Source organism: Paramormyrops kingsleyae, chromosome 2 (assembly GCF_048594095.1).
Source record: "Paramormyrops kingsleyae isolate MSU_618 chromosome 2, PKINGS_0.4, whole genome shotgun sequence".
NCBI lineage: Eukaryota > Metazoa > Chordata > Actinopteri > Osteoglossiformes > Mormyridae > Paramormyrops > Paramormyrops kingsleyae.
The window spans coordinates 9,180,542-9,196,758 of record NC_132798.1 but is presented as its reverse complement, the minus strand read 5'-3'; the positions used below and the strand labels follow the sequence as shown (position 1 = coordinate 9,196,758).

The following is a 16,217-nucleotide window of genomic DNA, read 5'->3' as shown; positions in this document are numbered from 1 at the left end:
TCAGTCTACAGCTGTGCCAATGTGGAAGGTCAAATGGCAGCACAGAGCAAAGGTATTACTGAATCAAGTTTTAATGGATGCTCAACATGTTTAAGGGATCAGGGGTGCATTTCCCAAAACCTTCTTAACGCTACGTCGTTCATAAGTTCTACTTTAAGTCTCTTAAAGCTCCAACATGTTTCTTGAAACGTTCTTAGTTAAGTATCTTCCGTAAGATATCCTTTCATAAGGTTGGTCTGAGCCTCTCTTAGCTATCTCTTATCACGATTGTTGGTTCATACTGCTCACTTAAATAACATTAACATTGTTAAGGGTACAGTTTCATAACCAAACATCACTTAACTAAAAAATAACTGATCCATATGATACAATGACTTTCTCTGATACATGACTACAGTCTTCATTAGGTTTCCTCCTTGTGCTCTGAATGCACAGCGGATTGGCCTCAGTAATGAGCAGGGATGAGTTTCCCAAAGCCTTCTTAATGCTACGTTGTTTGTAAGTTCTATGTTAAAAGCTAGAACTTATGAACAATGTAGCATTAAGAAGGCTTCACGAAACTCACCCCTGATTCATAATGAAACATAAGGAATGTGATGTTGATTATGTATTTATTTATTAAGGGGGGGGGGTCTGCTGATATTGAGGTGGATTCGTTCCCTCTATTTCTGATGCCCCTGCAATGCACACACCTCTCCAAATGTGCCAAAGTCATAACATATGAAAACTTTAACTCATGAGGTTGATAAGAGTCGACACTGCAGGTTTATTTACATATTTCTCTAATATATTTTCCCCAAAAAGCTCCTTGGAATAGTCCTTATTAGTCAATACTGAAGCACATGACCATTGTCTTATAAGACAGTAATGCAACTTTTCTTTTGCCCATTGTGCCATTGCTCGTCCCTTTATCAATAACATGCACACATATTGGTGCACGCAGGTGTTTTATACAACAAATAAAAGTAAACTGGTGATACTAAAATCTAGGGAGGTGGGTTTGTGCACCCAGTCGGCGAAAACCATATTTATCATTAGATGATTCGATTTGTTAATTTTGTATTTTATTTTAGGTTCTCCCCAGTTCTGATTATTGCAATATAGTGAAGGTTTCCTGCAGTGTTATATTTACAAAAATCACCTTTTAAGCGCCTTTTAAGGTCACAGTTAAGAAGCTCTCCCTTAAGCAATCTCTTCAGAGATTGTTTGGGAAACCGATGTAGAAAAAGAAATACCTTTTGTAAGATACATTTTTGGAGTCTTTTGAAAGATGCTAAGAGACATCATCATTGGGAAATGCACCCCAGATATTTATGAAGCAGTCTTACCTGGGTATGACTGAGAGGGCTCTGAGGGCAGATGAGGAGGTCTTTGTTAGAGGGATCTGTGAACAGGTTACACTCCATCTATCGTCTAGCAACACATGTACTGCTTTCCAAGGAACCTAAGTATTACGCACATCCAAATCTGTTCCTCTGAGAGTCGCAATCAGGGCAGGTGATGGAATGGTCCTTATGGGTGACACTGCAATTGTGACCTGCTGGGCCGGCTACTTTGAGCAGCTGTTTAAGGCTGATCCTCCGGCTAGGACATTAGACATCTCTGGGTCCACAGCTCTTGAGGCTGATCGTCCTATTAGCTGTGAACCACCCACTATGACTGAGATTCCACAGAGGATGAACCAACTGAGGGTAGGGAAGCCTACAGGGATCTGTGGTATCCAGGGTGAACTTCTCCAGGCTGGTGGTAAGGCTGTCCTCCTGGCATTGCAAGCAGTCTTTGCTATCATTTGGGAGACAGGTGTCATCCCCATTGACTGGAAGATGGGAGTTGTTGTCCCTATCTGGAAAGGGAAGGGTGATCACCTGGATTCCTTGGTAAGAACATCCTCAACAGGATGTGTCATCACTTGCTCACCTACCAGTGACACCAGCATTCTGGTTTGATGCCTATGAAGTGTACCACCGACTGCATCCTGGCATTTAGAGTTCCCATCAAAAGCAAACGCAAATATCGGCAGAGTTTCTTTGCCTTTGCCTTTGTGGATTATCTTAAAGCGTTTGGCTCATTTAATTGAGCTGCCCTGTGGGACATCCTGAGACTTCAGGGGCAGGCACGTGCAGAAGGGGGGGGGGGCGGAGGGTGCTTGAGCACCCACCCCTTTCCTCCAGGATGCCTCAAGTGCCCTTTTCTTGGGTTTTTTTTGTTGTTGTTGTTGTTTTTTTTTTTTTTTTTTTAATATGTATGTGCGTATGGAGCCCTGTCTTTGCCCCTCAACAATAAAATGTAACTATTAATCTCAATTTTGCTAAATAAAAGGATCTGGCTTGCATCAGTCACATGACTGCCATTAACCAATGCTCGCCCTTGAGGGCAGAGGGATTCTGGGGTTCATCAGGGTGTGTTCTTGCTCCTACTCTGTTCACTGTTTGCATGGACAGGGTGCTGGGCAGGGTTGTGGCATCTAGCAGCTGTGGGGCATCTGTTTGGTGTAGAAAGATGCACTGATCTTGACTTTGCCAACGATGCTGTGATCTTTTTGGAGTCGATTGAGGCTCTGATCAAGGCTCTTGAGGGTCTGAGCAAGGATACTGAGTGTCTGGACTTGCGAGTGTCCTGGATTATGACCTCTTGGGCACAGCCATCAGCAGTGTTTCTGTCTGTAGAGAGAATGTCAGCTGGGCCAAGAGGTTCACTTATCTTGGCAGCAACATTCATGTCTCTGGTGACTCTTCCTAAGAAGTCACGGATTGGGAGGGCATAGGGAGTTATGAGGTCGCTGGAAAGGGGTGTGTGGGGCTCCCAACATTGTTGTAAGAGGACGAAGGTCCAAGTCTTTAGAGTCTTGGTGGTCCCTGTCTTGCTGTATGACTGTGAGACATGGATACTATCCAGTGAGCTGAGATGAATACTGGACTCCTTCAGTACTCTCTCTCTTCAGAGAATCCTTGGGTATCACTGGTTTGACTTTGTCTTGAATGAGCGGTTGCTAGAGGAGTCCCAAATGAGGCACATTACCTGCATCGTGAAGGAGCATCAGTCACGGCACTACAGCAATGTCTGGCTCACAGCATCCTCATTGCTGGGGATCCAAGTGGCTGGACCAGGCCAAGGGGATGCCCACGTAACACCTGGCTGCGGCAGATAGATGGCCATTTCCGGAGAGTGGGACTGCACCATGTGTCGACCTGGGGGGGGTCGCAAACCAGGATTCCTATGTGTTTTGCCGTGTAGTGGGTGTGGCAATGTCCTTGGCCAATGCATGCTCCCCAATCTGACCTGACCTGACCCACTGAATTCAACTGAATTGCCCTTAAAATTATCCCGATAGCTCTGGCAAGGGGATAACTTTGGGTTGAGCATTGTGGGGGTTGAGGTCTCCACCCATTTAAGGGGGTCCATGGGGTGTATTGGCTGGTTTTGATTGTTGGGGGGTTACCCATAATTTACACACATGAGCTCAGGTGTTTTCTTGTTGATACTTGAGGCATGGTGACGTAGCACCAACACCGTCAATGGATTCCTGTGACATTAGTAGCTATGGGAGGGAACATCTTGCAGGTATCACCACAGGAAAGGGACCATTAGTTCATAGGAGGAAACAGCATGAAGTCTCAACTGTGGCATGAACAATCAGCCCAAGAAACAGACACTGCAATGTATAGGCAAACTCTGGAATACCTACAAAAATAGGCAAAATTCTTGGTTGGTTATATTATGGTCAGATTCTTTGACACTCTTTGCCAACTTGTGGGCCACATTTTATTGTCCAAACAGATTATCGCGATAATAAATATTAAACTATCAAAAGCATCTGTTGCTTCCGTACTGTTTGGCTGGAAGGCACAAAAAATAAAATAAGCAGGAGTGCATAATTAAAACGGCAGTGTGCAGTTTGCTGTTACAGTGCTAAAAGATGTTCTTTTATGCTTAGTAGCTTCATCTCTAGTCATAAAATATAAATCAAAACAGACATTGTGCACACTGCCACCCTCCAAGAGCTGCAATCTGGTAAGACCTCCATCCCAGGGATTTCCACTTATGGCTTATGGTACAGATGGTTAGTTTCACTACAGAAATCATTCCCAGAGGAGTGGCAGACAGACAGACATGGTCAGTAGACGCAGAGATGCTCACCAGGCACTGAAAATTGATGCCATTAGAACAACAATAAATTAATTAACCAATTTACACTGAAGATACTTCCATATCTACACTCTACTTTGCATAAATGCATAAAATAGGTTGCTCAATGGTTGAATAGGCAAATTGTGAAGAAGTACAGATTTTAAGCAGTGAAGAAGAAGACATAGCTAGCCAGTAGTAGAGAAGTGATCACACTTGTACAGGCAGTGTACGTTAAACATCTTGCATTTAATATTTAAAACTGTAAGACACATAAAGACCTGAGAGCAGTTTTTATGGTCATCTGTGATCACTTAATGTAATGTAAAACATAGCGCGAGCCAATACACCTTCAGATCACCACCTATGATCAATAAAACATTCATTGTCAGCTGTGGATTGCTACCCATTGCAAAATTGCTCCTATTCGTCAATGGCCATCCTTAATCAAAACCTAAGACAATGTTGTGTGTGTCGATTTATCCAGTGAGACATACAGGAAGTATCAATGAAGAAATGAATCAGAAGAAATGCTTCATTTTAAGTATATTACTCTAAAAAAATATTGGGACAGTGTGTTCCACACAGAAATATTCTGCACTACAGAAGCAACATATTCTGAAGTCTGGTTTAAAATGCTTTATTTTGACTGATATTATGTAATGAAATATTATTGCAGTGTCATATTGTATTTGCATCATTTTGTTGCACTAGAAGTTTCCTCTGATATGTCAGTGGGAATTTTTTTTTTTCCTGTAGTCTCACTATATAAGAAGAGTGTTCATCCTGAGAGTATGTTTCAGAGTAGGTTTATTTCTGCAATCGCAGCATGTTAGATTGGGGTGTCTTTTGTAGTGTCAGTGTGTTGGGGCTTTGTGTCCATTGTTTGACTGTGAAATAATGTAATGAGATATTTTAGCACTCTCGTTGTCACAGTGGGTGTTACTTTGTTGTGTTAGTGTTAGTAAGTGGGGTTCCTATTGACGAGTCAGTGTTGGAGAGTGGTGTTCATCCTGAGAGTCAATGCCGAAGTGGGCTTCATCCAGTTGAGTAAATGTCTCTACAGTGAGACAACCCTCCAGTCTCAGCAGGTCACACCGAGGTTCTGTCTGCAGTTTCACTGCGTCACAGTTGATTTTCAGCTCTACGCCCAGTGGGCCAGTGTGGGTTCATCTTGTAGAGTTAATATATCAATGTGGACTTAATGTGTCATTGTGGGATTCATGCAGTACCATGCAACAAACTTAATGACTCAGATTGAGCTTCTTCCTGTGGTCCCAACCACTATGCAGGACACTTGTATTGTCCGCTAGCAGTAAAACTGGGGGATCCTCTCACAGTCAAATCCATTCTCTCCTCACTTACCGATTTGTTTTCAATCCCCCTTGACTTGAATGAAAATGCATTCCTTCTCTGTTGCTGGGTGGTTGCCAGGCAACAAGAAGAGAGAAGCGCCAACAGTGGAGGTAAGAGAGACTTCAGTGTCTGGTGAGGGACCTCAACCCTTGAATGTAGCCAGGTTTCGTTGAAGAATCTTACACATCACATGCACACACACACTTCTCTCATACAACCCCAACAGGCCTTCCTCATTAAGTAGTCAGTCACAGCTTTATACTGGGGCTCGCAGTATGAATGGAGTCAGATTTTGATAAGTGGTCATTTAAAAACAAAGGAAAAACACGCATTACATATTACTATCAACAGAGATGCATTGTTTGCTTGTATAACCCCCTGTTCCTGCAACATTCCTCATCCAACATTTCAGAACTATGGTGTAAGGGCAATATTGGATCCTCAAACACCTCTCATATATAAATATCCTACACTTTAGCGGCATCCTCTGTCAGTAGTATCGTGGTTTATGATTTTTGTTATAAGCTCTGAATAACAAAAGCCATCATTAAATCAATAGCTGTGGACAAACATGTTTAGGAAAGCAAGACTTGTAAAATGTTTAGTAATGTGCTTAGGAATAAATGGCATGTTTATATATTCTTGTATAAATTATGTATGGTTATATATTCTTATATGTCCATTATCTATTTGGCCAGGATGCCACAATGAGGTATCTGTAGGACAGTCAATGAGATTCGGTTAAGAAAAGTTCTCTGCATAACCAGCATCAGTGTCAACAGACACAAACTCTGGTCAGCGTTTGTCAGATAGAGCGAAAAATGGTAGCGAAGATTTCGTTGATTGCATGAATGAAGACCCTAACTAGTAATTCATTATGGGAGCCACACAATCCATTTTCAAAAGTCTCAAAAATGTGATCCCATTGGTTTCCACTAGAAAGTGATGATAACAATGTTATTGATTATGGTAGCTGGAAGATTTGCCGCTAAATCCTGATGTTTGATCTACCTTAGGCTCAGCCTTGGACAGAGTTTGGGGGTGAGATGCCACATCCCCTACGCTTTATAAATCCTTGCTTCAGCACATCTTTAGATTGGGGGCCAGACCCCCCACTAACCCTTGGACATGGGGCCTCAGTTGATTGGTCTGGGGGAAACTCTTTCTGAATAAATGTTGGCTCTCCCGTCTGCCCGGCCTCTGCCCCCCGCTCCGCCCCGCCGGAGACCTCTGACCCAGCAGAGAAAAGTTATCGGGGTGACGAGTGACTCTTCTCAGGCCTGCCGGTGCCGCGAGGCTGGGAAAGTCCCCCGGAGATGTGTGCGATGGATGGGGCTGGAAGGGTGAGCGGGTCATCGCACATGGAGGAGCAGGGTGGGGGTTAGGGTGAGGCTTTGCCTTGAATAGAAACCTTCCACAAGTGTCTCCCACACCCCATTGTCACCATAAGTGCCCATGGTAGAGAGGGCCCCCATTCCACTACTGTGAATGTCTCTCCTCCCCGGCCCCCCCCCCGACGCTGCCCGTTCGCCCAGCCTTCTCCTTAAACGGCATCGATTAATTTCATCGTGCCCCCTTGCTCTGCCCTGTCCCTTGGCAGCATGCAGTGCTGCACGACTTTTTCTCAGTGTCACCCCCCCCCTGCAGACTGTGTTTGCAGACACTTGTTCGTAAAGCATGTGTTTGTGTGTGTTTTTGTGCCTCTTTGAAAGGCGCAGACTTCACACGCTGCTTCTCTGGTTCTGTGTAGGAGATGCTTGAGCTCTGGAAGACTTCCTGCTGGGGACTATTGAGCAGCCTCTGCCCTGGCTGTGAGCAATGCTGATATATCAGAGATACAAGCAAACTTGCATGTTTTCTAATACAGGAACTCTGAATATTCTGCTTGGTCAAACTTTATTTTTTCAAAGTAATGGTCCACTTCCCATCACTGGCTACAGACGGACACTTTCAGAGCCATTCAGAATTGCCACTAAACGCAAACATCACAAGACGTGGAAGCTACAAAACCAGCATGAAGTAAAGTTACATTTATTCCCAGGCAGCCTGCAATAAAAGCTAATTAGATTAGTTTAATTTCAACTTTATGGTCACGGCACAATATACAAGTACTCAGAAAACGAAATGGCTTCATATCTTATGCAAAAGTGAAAAATAATGCAAAAGTGTTAGAAACAGCCGTACAATGTATGCATGCGTAATAAATAAATAGGTAGTAAATGTATCCAAGATACTCTGCCTTTTGCCAGGTCACAGTTGCAAATATGAAACCCGTTCTTAATCTGTCTTGCCTGGTTAAATAAAGGTAAATAAATAAATAAAATAAATAAATGTACATCTTTAAAGGAAGATGTCTGTCTGTATATAATTTGCATTCATAAAGAACATTAGTCTGTTGATTATCAATTAAAGGTTAGAGAAGTTTTCCCCATGACCCAACCATCATCTCAGAAGTCCTAAAAAGTATTACATCAAAACGTCAGACCCTTAAGCAACATGTCTGATAAACTCTCATTGTAAAGAAGCGCTGATAATTTTCCCTCATTATGAAGAGCAGAGTAAAGGGGAACTAATGCCATACACTAGTGCTCCCTGGTGGCAGATTATTAAAAGTAAGCTTCAAAATCGCGTGCTTTCTAAAACCATGTGACATAATTCATCATTATTAGAAAGCAACGTCTGAAAACACCAGCCAGTGCATGCACACTCTAGTGTGATTACGTATCATTCACTGGCTTTAAGATCTACTCAATGTGCTGCACAAAGTGTCGTTAGCCAAATCTGGGAGGATGTGCAAAATCAAGGATGAGCTGAGTATCAAGAGTCACAGCCACAGAGTACTCTATACTGGTTGGTTGAAACAAAACCTTGGTCTGGATTTGTACTTTCGGGGCCTGAACTTTCCACCTCTGTCTGTAATGTATTACTACTTACTGTGAGTAACTTTCCGAACACAGCTGGTAATCCTTGGGCCTATTTTTAAGGTTCAGTCTCCTCATCATGTCATTCTGAAAGACTTAGATCTGTTAGGTATGTAGATCATGGCTTTTAGGAGCTGGGTTCGATATGACCACGTTTTATTTCTGGGTTTCGGATATTTCGGCCGTCGTTTCCTCACCGGCTTTTCAGTTTTTGCGGTTAATTACAGTCTTAGTTAGTGGGACTTCTGTAGCTGGGGGGATGTTGCAACGTGTTTATTTATCTGTTTTTGCATTTATCTATTTGATTTCACACCAATTTCCTGAATTCCTGCACTGTATTGTTTAGTGGTCTCAGGGACCTTTGGACAGAAACCTGGCATTAAGGATGGACAGACCTACTGATTGCTTTTTCAAAACGTTAAACAATTAATAGAAAACAGTTGAGTGCAGCTTTAGGGCAAAAAGTAATTATTAAAATAATAATAAATTATATAATTTCATAAGCCATAAAAGGTAAATGAATAACATAGTTGTCTAGTACTGGATCCCATCGCCGGGCTTAGGCGTTTGACTTCCGCCCATTCTTTTCGCACATATATCTGGCATGTTTTCCCGTCTTCCTCTGTTCTGGTTTCTTCCTGCCATCTCTAAATTTCCTAATCAATGAATAAAAAGCGATTGTACGAAGTCCCATACATATGACTGTATTATCAGTTTTAGTCTTTGCTTGGCTATTCATAAAACACACAGCTGTGCAGCTTTAAGTTTCACAAACACAAGCCTAACAGTATTTTCATGGACAATAAGCAGTGGGAAGAGAGAAGAACAAGAGTATTCTCTGTTTATTTCCCAGAAGCACTCATCTAATGCAGGATCTATGCAGGTCTGTGCACTATTCTAGGAAAAACAAAGCATAAACACCAGTCCATTGCAGCACACAACTAAGCATAAGCCATGGACACATAGTCTGAACAGGAGTCTAACTCACAAGCCTGGAGCTATGAAACCATAATGTTCCCCACAGAGACACAACTCTATCTGCAAGTGGAACCCAAATAGAAGCAAATCTGATTTAAAAACATTTTCATTGCCTTTACTGTTTCATTTTCATTTGCTTCTAAGTATATATCTGTGTGTTAGATTTCATCTTTTTTTAATAAGTGGAAAAGTAAAATAACATAGGTGTTGCTTAGTAATTCATTTTCGGTCATTATCCTGTCTCTTTAAATGTGGCACATTTTGTTTCTGTGTACGCTCTCAGTTGCCGTAGTGACGCTTGGGTACTTTCATAAGTTGCAGCATTCCGTCAAGGTGCAAATCGGAATTTCCCGGAAGGGTAGTAGTAGGAATTACTATGCCTCCGAAGAGTAAGGGCAAGAATAAAAGTTCAGATAAAACGAAGAAGGATGACACGAATTCACGGGGGAGAATCTCCGAGGGGCCGCTGACTGAAGTTGATAGAGAGTATTACCGGGCGCAGATAGCAGACTTGGAGCGCCGGCTGCAGAAGTGAGTGAGGTCTTTGATTTGGTGCGTGGTTTTGGTGCAATCTCATATAAAGCGATGCCATGACTGTTTCAACCCCGTTAGAACAATACACCAAACCCTATACTAACCTCCTTCTAAGTAACACATGTTGAATAGAAATGTAAAACGAAAATACAAAAACAACATTGTGTTTATAATTGAAATAGCTTTTGTACGTGTAGCCTATCCTTAAATGTTTTTCAAATGAAATATAAAAACTTTTTTTAAAAACGGTACTTAAAATTTTATGTAGTATTAATATGACTAACACATGCCTCATTTTAAAATATAATTTTATTGTACAATATAATTTACTTTTATTTGCCTTGGAATGGGTTAAGTCTCTTTACCTATGATCGGAAGGTCGGCGGCTTGAGTCCGAATTCCGCAGAATAGTCACATGTCTGTGGGCCCTTGAGCAAGACCCTTAACCCTCAGCTCCATGGGCGCTGCTGCTGGTGGTTCTCCTTCACTGCCAAGCTTGATCTCACCTACAAATGTGTCGAGATGTGGTAGGCGAAAAGAGAATTTCCCCACGGGGATTCATAAAGTGTCATTATTATTACTATGTTCAAATAGCATTTTCATCCGACCTGTAGGGGGTGCAATTTCACTGCGTGCACCCGCAGTAAAATCGCCTATGGTCGCCTCTGTTCAGGTACCAGCACAAATGCGATGAATTGGAGGTGAAGCAGAGGGACTTCCACATCCAGTACAATGATTTGGAGAAAGAGAAGGAGGACATCGTACACTACCTGAAACGCTCTTGTGCCCAGAAAGAGAAGGAGCTGTTAGAGCTTTCCGAGGAACTTGCAGAACTCCAGAATACCAAGGATGCAGAAAGGGGCTCCTTTGAGAGGCAGCTGGCCCAGCTCCGACAAGAGTTCCAGCAGAGCAAGGACCAGCTTAGTTCAGAGAACACAGTCCTAGGTGAGAGCCTCACGTTTGTTTTCAGGTGAATATCATGCATAAAGCTAAACATTGATACACATGATGTAAGAATAATATAGACACACACACACTCTCTACTCACACACATAACATCAATCAATCCTATATGGCAATAATGAGCAACCATGCATCCATATTTAAGAGTGCACAGGTATTAATGCTGTTCTAGTAACCTGAAACCCAGCACTGGGAGATTGAAGGGGAACTGGCACTGTGTGGTTAATTCTGGTGTTTTCTGTTCAGCTGGCAAGCTGGCTGCTCTGGAGGAGTTTCAGCTGCAGAAAGAGGAGCTGATGGGGAACCTTTCGGCCATGAAGGTGCAGCTGGAGGAACAGAAGGAGGAACACAGGAATGTCATCTACAACCTGGAGAAGAAGGCAGTGCTGGACAATGACAGGTCTCTGTCTAGGTGTTCGGGATGTGCCCTCGATGTTTGCGTATGGCCAGCTGATCATCAGGATGCGCAAGGATACATCCTGTTCTGTGGAGTCCATGAGCCCATTTTGTGCTCCCCCTACAGGTTGAAAAAGGAGATGCATGAGCATGTCACTTCTGTGGCGGCGGAGTTCCGGCGCGTCTCAGACAGGAAGATGCCATTGACAACCATGAGGGCCATCAAAGAGAATGTGTCTCTGACAGCGCAGCTGCGGAATCTATCCGAGAAGAGCCAGAAGCTGATGGAGGAGAACCAGGCCCTGAGAGAGAAGGAGAAGACACTCAGGCGGGAGCTGGAGGTGTTGGAGCCTTTGCTAAAGAAGATGACCTTCAAGAGTGTCTGCAACCAGAAGGTAGAACTTGAAATTCCTGGCTATGATAAGACTAGTCTCATGTACAAACATGACCTGACATGGGAATTATCTATACATCCACATACATGTCACTAATCTAGTACAGGGTTATGGTGAGTCTGAAAGCTATCCCAGGAAACAGAGACCCTGCATAGACTTCCAGCAGATCAAAATTACGCTCAAAGAAAATAACTATAAAAGCACAGTGTTTTCCATTCCGGTCCTCGGGACCTACAGTCGGTCCACGTTTTGGCTCCTTCCGCGCTCCCTGCCAGACGGTCTGCATTTTGGCTCCTGTTAGGGATCTGGGAGAGAGCAAAAGCAGGGACTATCTGTGGGCCCCCAAGGACCGGATTGGTAAACACTGGTCTAGCATATTTGGCAATTTATAATATAAATTGTTCACTTAGTTGGGCTGAAATTAAATGACCAAATTAGCTGCTTTGCAAAAATGCATTTTTTTCCATTATTTTGGAATTTTCAATAAAACGTGCATCACCTCATGATTGGGAGAATTACAGTGCTACACTGATTAAACTTTAGTTTAGGTATTAAATCAAGATGCTTATTTCAACAACAACAAATATTGTTACAAATGTCTTATCAGACAATTGGTTTTCTTTTGGCCCTCGTGTTCCATCTGGTTATTCCATAGATAGTTTTAGTGAGCCTGTCTTTTAAGTAGCATGCAAACCTCACCCACGTAAAAGGGGTGACATTCTAATAGATGTAACAGTACTGCCCACTGAGCCACTGTACTGAACTGGACCTCAGGTGACTGAGGCTTCATTCTTTACAGTAGAGATTCCCAACCCCCAATCCCAGTCTGAGGTCAGTATTACACTTGGCCCCTGAGTATTGGGGGTTTTGGGGAGGGATTGGCTAGATTTTGGGAATCCCTATTTTAAGGTTTATTTAAACATTGCCTAATGGCCACTTTCTCTGCTCCAGGTGATTCAGCAGCTGATTGAGAAGTGTAAGCAGCAACAGACGGAATTAAAGGAGCATGAGAAGAGTGAGAAACAGCGCCTCCAACTGCAGGAGGACCACAGTGCATTACAGCAGGATCTCAGTAACCTTAGGTAATTTGGAGGGTAAAACTAAGAAAAGAACTCAATAAGTCCTTCAGAAACATAAGATGTTGTAACAATACTACATATATGAAACATAAAGAGTTATTAAAAGCATTACAGCATAATTAACTGTTAAATTTCTAAATAAAACAAAGAAAACAGAAGATAGAATCGAAATTCCCCATGTACTTACACTGTAAGTAAAACTGGAGCTCAAAATGCAGTGATGCTGCCTTAAAATATGCAGTTCACAATAATTTGGTGCTTGGGGAATTAGCATATATTGGGATAAGGAAAATATACGCACATTTATCTAATGCTAATATTAATGTGTATTTTGAAATGAAAAAATTATTGTGAAATGCATGCAGTTTTATTTGTACTATTAAAATTTATTCAGCTGAAGTAATTATTTATCAAAGGGTAAATCAGAACTATTACTAAGTACTATTGCATTCTTTACTTAAAATCTAAATGTACTTCGTATGCTGGTAGCGAGAACCAAATTCCGTAATGCAGTATGGAGTGAGTGGCTTTGCTTCTAAAGGCCAGCAGGGGGCAGAGAAGTGAAACAAAGCAGCCCACATAGTATCTTCTATCAGATGTGTTGGTGTTAATGGTCTTTGCCTTAACAACATTGTTCATCCATAATTATATAGAGGCTCACTTTGAAGCACATAGTGTATTTAACATAGTATGTGTTCAGGGAGGAGCTGGCCACTGTGCACGAGGAGTCCCAGCGGAAACGTGCTGAGGCGGACAGGCTGAGGAAGGGGCTGGAGGAGGAGAAGGTGCTCAGAGGCCAGTGGGAGACAGTGCTGGAGGAAACTGCCAGAGCTCTGAAACAGGTACTGAAATGGGAGACCAAGCTTGGGTTGGGGGAGGCTGATTAATGACATTCAGCTAATAATTTAAACTTTACTTAAACAATCCTAAGGAAGGGTAATAAAGCCATGTTGGTATCGCTCCTTGTAGAATTTGTACTCTCGCCTTCACCATCTTTTCACTTTTTTATGTTTTTTTCTCTGTATCATTACTTAGTTTAAAGGAGCCACTATCGCTTGCTGCTCAGAATAGGATCTTTCTGCACACATTACAGCCGACTTAGCAGCTGGCTCTGGGCTTGCATTTCTAGGAAGTGCCAGAGGAGGGAGACTCTGCGGAGGAGGCCCTGGGTCACCACACTCAGATGATGCACAGACTTCTGGCTGTACTTGAGAGCACTGGCCTGGCGGGGGAGGAATCTACCCTGGCGGTCTTACTGAGAGAAACAGTGACCCTCCATCAGCACAAGACCTGGATGAGCTGTGAGCACTAGAAGCCTTTCCCGTATAACTGCAACGACATTAGCGGAATATTATTTGACAGATTAGTTTTTTTAATATTATCAAGATTTAAACAGTCATCTATGTAATGATATACTGGTTTAATAGTTAACCCTGTAGCTTCATCTCTGGGGCTGAAGGTTTTATTCTCGTGCTCGTCTGTGTCTGGTTTTTCCCCCCCGTGTTCCTATGAGTTTCCTATAGGTAACCCAGTCCATGTGGACCTTGAGAGAATCCACATTTTTGCTCTCTCCCAGTTCCCAATGGGTCTGCACCAGCTATTTGGTGTTCTTGATTGGCTGGGACCTGGGAGGGAGCAAAAATGTGGACTGTCTCGGGGTCCACAAGGACTGGGTTGAATCACGCTTCTTTAGGTATTCCTCTTTCGACATGCACCTTAGGTGAATCGGTTTCTCTAAATTGCACATAGTGAGTGTTTACCCTGTGCAGCTGGCCTTATTTCCGGCTCTACACACCTACAGTCGGTCTTATGAAACATAATTTTGATAAAATGGAAAATATAATGGCTATCAATGGGTGTTCTGTACTTTATACATCAGATGTAATAGTCTCCTACACGAAGAGTATTTAAGGTTTAACCTTAGTACAAGTGGGGCTTTGGATGGTCTAATTCACTTGTTGATATTCTGAATTTATATTGTTTGTACATAAACCATAAACCTGCCCACCACAGCATCCACCATTGATACACATTGAACTCAACATCGCCTCATCTGAAAGTAGATTTATACCAGAATATGGGAACCATTTCCACATCCAAAGCAAATTACAGTAGAGGGAAGAATTACAATTTATTTTTTAAATGACTGCTTTTTTGGATTCAAACCCAAAACCTTTGCATTGGTAGCACAATGCACTACTTTTTACTAGTAGTACATCCTGTTCCCCTCTATTAGGTGCACAGCAGATACTGCCACACTAGGGTATGTACATGCGCCCCTTAGCTTAAGCTGACATGAAGGACAGACTTGGTTGTAACTGAGATCTCCCTTTGATTTGGAGCTAATGTCTATGTTCATGCTGATGCTGCACCACTGTCACACTAGCAGAAACAAAATAACATCCCATCTGTATGAGGAAAACACTTTGGCAGATGGCCCTGCTGCCCAGTACTCACACCTGTAAGCTTGAATCTGGACTGTGTGTTCAATTTAAATGGTTTCCCAGTAGCCAATGTCGTCTGGGTCTCCATCCCGAAGGTAAATCAGGTATGTTTGATAATATTCTGTGCTGTTTTTTCCCTCCTGCCCCAGGACACAGGCGGCCTGAGGAAATCAGAAGGGTACCATCGCCCCAGCTCTCCGAAAGATCAGCTGTCACTGATAAACGCCGCACCGCACACGAGGACAGTCATTCGTATGAGATAACCGCAGATTTCCAAGCATGAAAGCGGGCAAAGTTGTCAAAGCATTTTAAAGGTGTAGAAGAAAATAGTTAATGTTTCAATCAATTGCACATTGATCTTTAGTTTGCTTTATGTAGAAATAACCAGCTTTGTGTATAAACAACCTGGGGGGGGGGTCATGCCCTCTTGTTCATTACCGCTTAAGGCTAATTCATACTTCTACGGGGAATCTACGCCGTAGGCAGCTGTGTACCCTACACTGTAGCCTGAGGCCTGTAGCTCAGGGGGGGGGGGGGGGGGGGGGGGCTACTAAGGGCGCAGATTCTACTCAGAGGTACAAATCAGCCTTTAGACCCAAGCAGGTAATTTAAAACTAAGTGGTGCATCACAGAGGTCAGGAAATCCCGAGGACATCACAGTTAAGGAAAGAAGAGAAAGTAATTTCACTCACCTACAGTCAACAAGGTCTGCAAACTGCAGGATTAGAATAATTAAGCGATTAAATGTGCTCAGACTGTGATTGTGTGGGTATTTGCACCATATTTGGATTGAATAACTCACTGTATCAGGTTACATTTAATGCAACGGAAAGAGGACCCAACCTGAGTCAATAGTAAAAGTGTCATTTGGGGATCCAGTCACACATTTTGAGAGCCTATTGGATTCTGCACCTGCAGCCACTACAATGATATATTTCCTGTGAGGAAGTGACTTTATGAGTATGAGATACCTATGGATTTGGCAGGGTAACAGACGACCCCCTGAGAGTAATGTGAGCCGTATCA

General features: G+C 42.8%; 1 protein-coding gene across 1 annotated transcript; it reads left to right on the top strand.

The window, feature by feature from the left end:
* Positions 1–9,683: 9,683 nt before the first annotated feature.
* On the top strand, positions 9,684–15,723 carry cfap157 (cilia and flagella associated protein 157). Its single transcript, XM_023802489.2, has 8 exons — positions 9,684–9,911; positions 10,588–10,859; positions 11,124–11,277; positions 11,401–11,668; positions 12,620–12,750; positions 13,448–13,589; positions 13,877–14,048; positions 15,341–15,723. Coding segments are annotated over exons 1-8 (1,296 nt in total). The 5' UTR covers positions 9,684–9,756; the 3' UTR covers positions 15,343–15,723.
* Positions 15,724–16,217: the final 494 nt, after the last annotated feature.

What these genes read in the sequence shown, in the direction of transcription:
- cfap157 (XM_023802489.2), top strand. Translation starts at nt 9,757, where the DNA reads ATGCCTCCGAAGAGTAAGGGCAAGAATAAAAGTTCAGATAAAACGAAG. An exon ending in CAGGATCTCAGTAACCTTAG is followed by an intron (nt 12,751 to 13,447) that starts GTAATTTGGAGG and finishes GTATGTGTTCAG; the next exon opens with GGAGGAGCTGGCCACTGTGC. An exon ending in CTGCCAGAGCTCTGAAACAG is followed by an intron (nt 13,590 to 13,876) that starts GTACTGAAATGG and finishes TTGCATTTCTAG; the next exon opens with GAAGTGCCAGAGGAGGGAGA.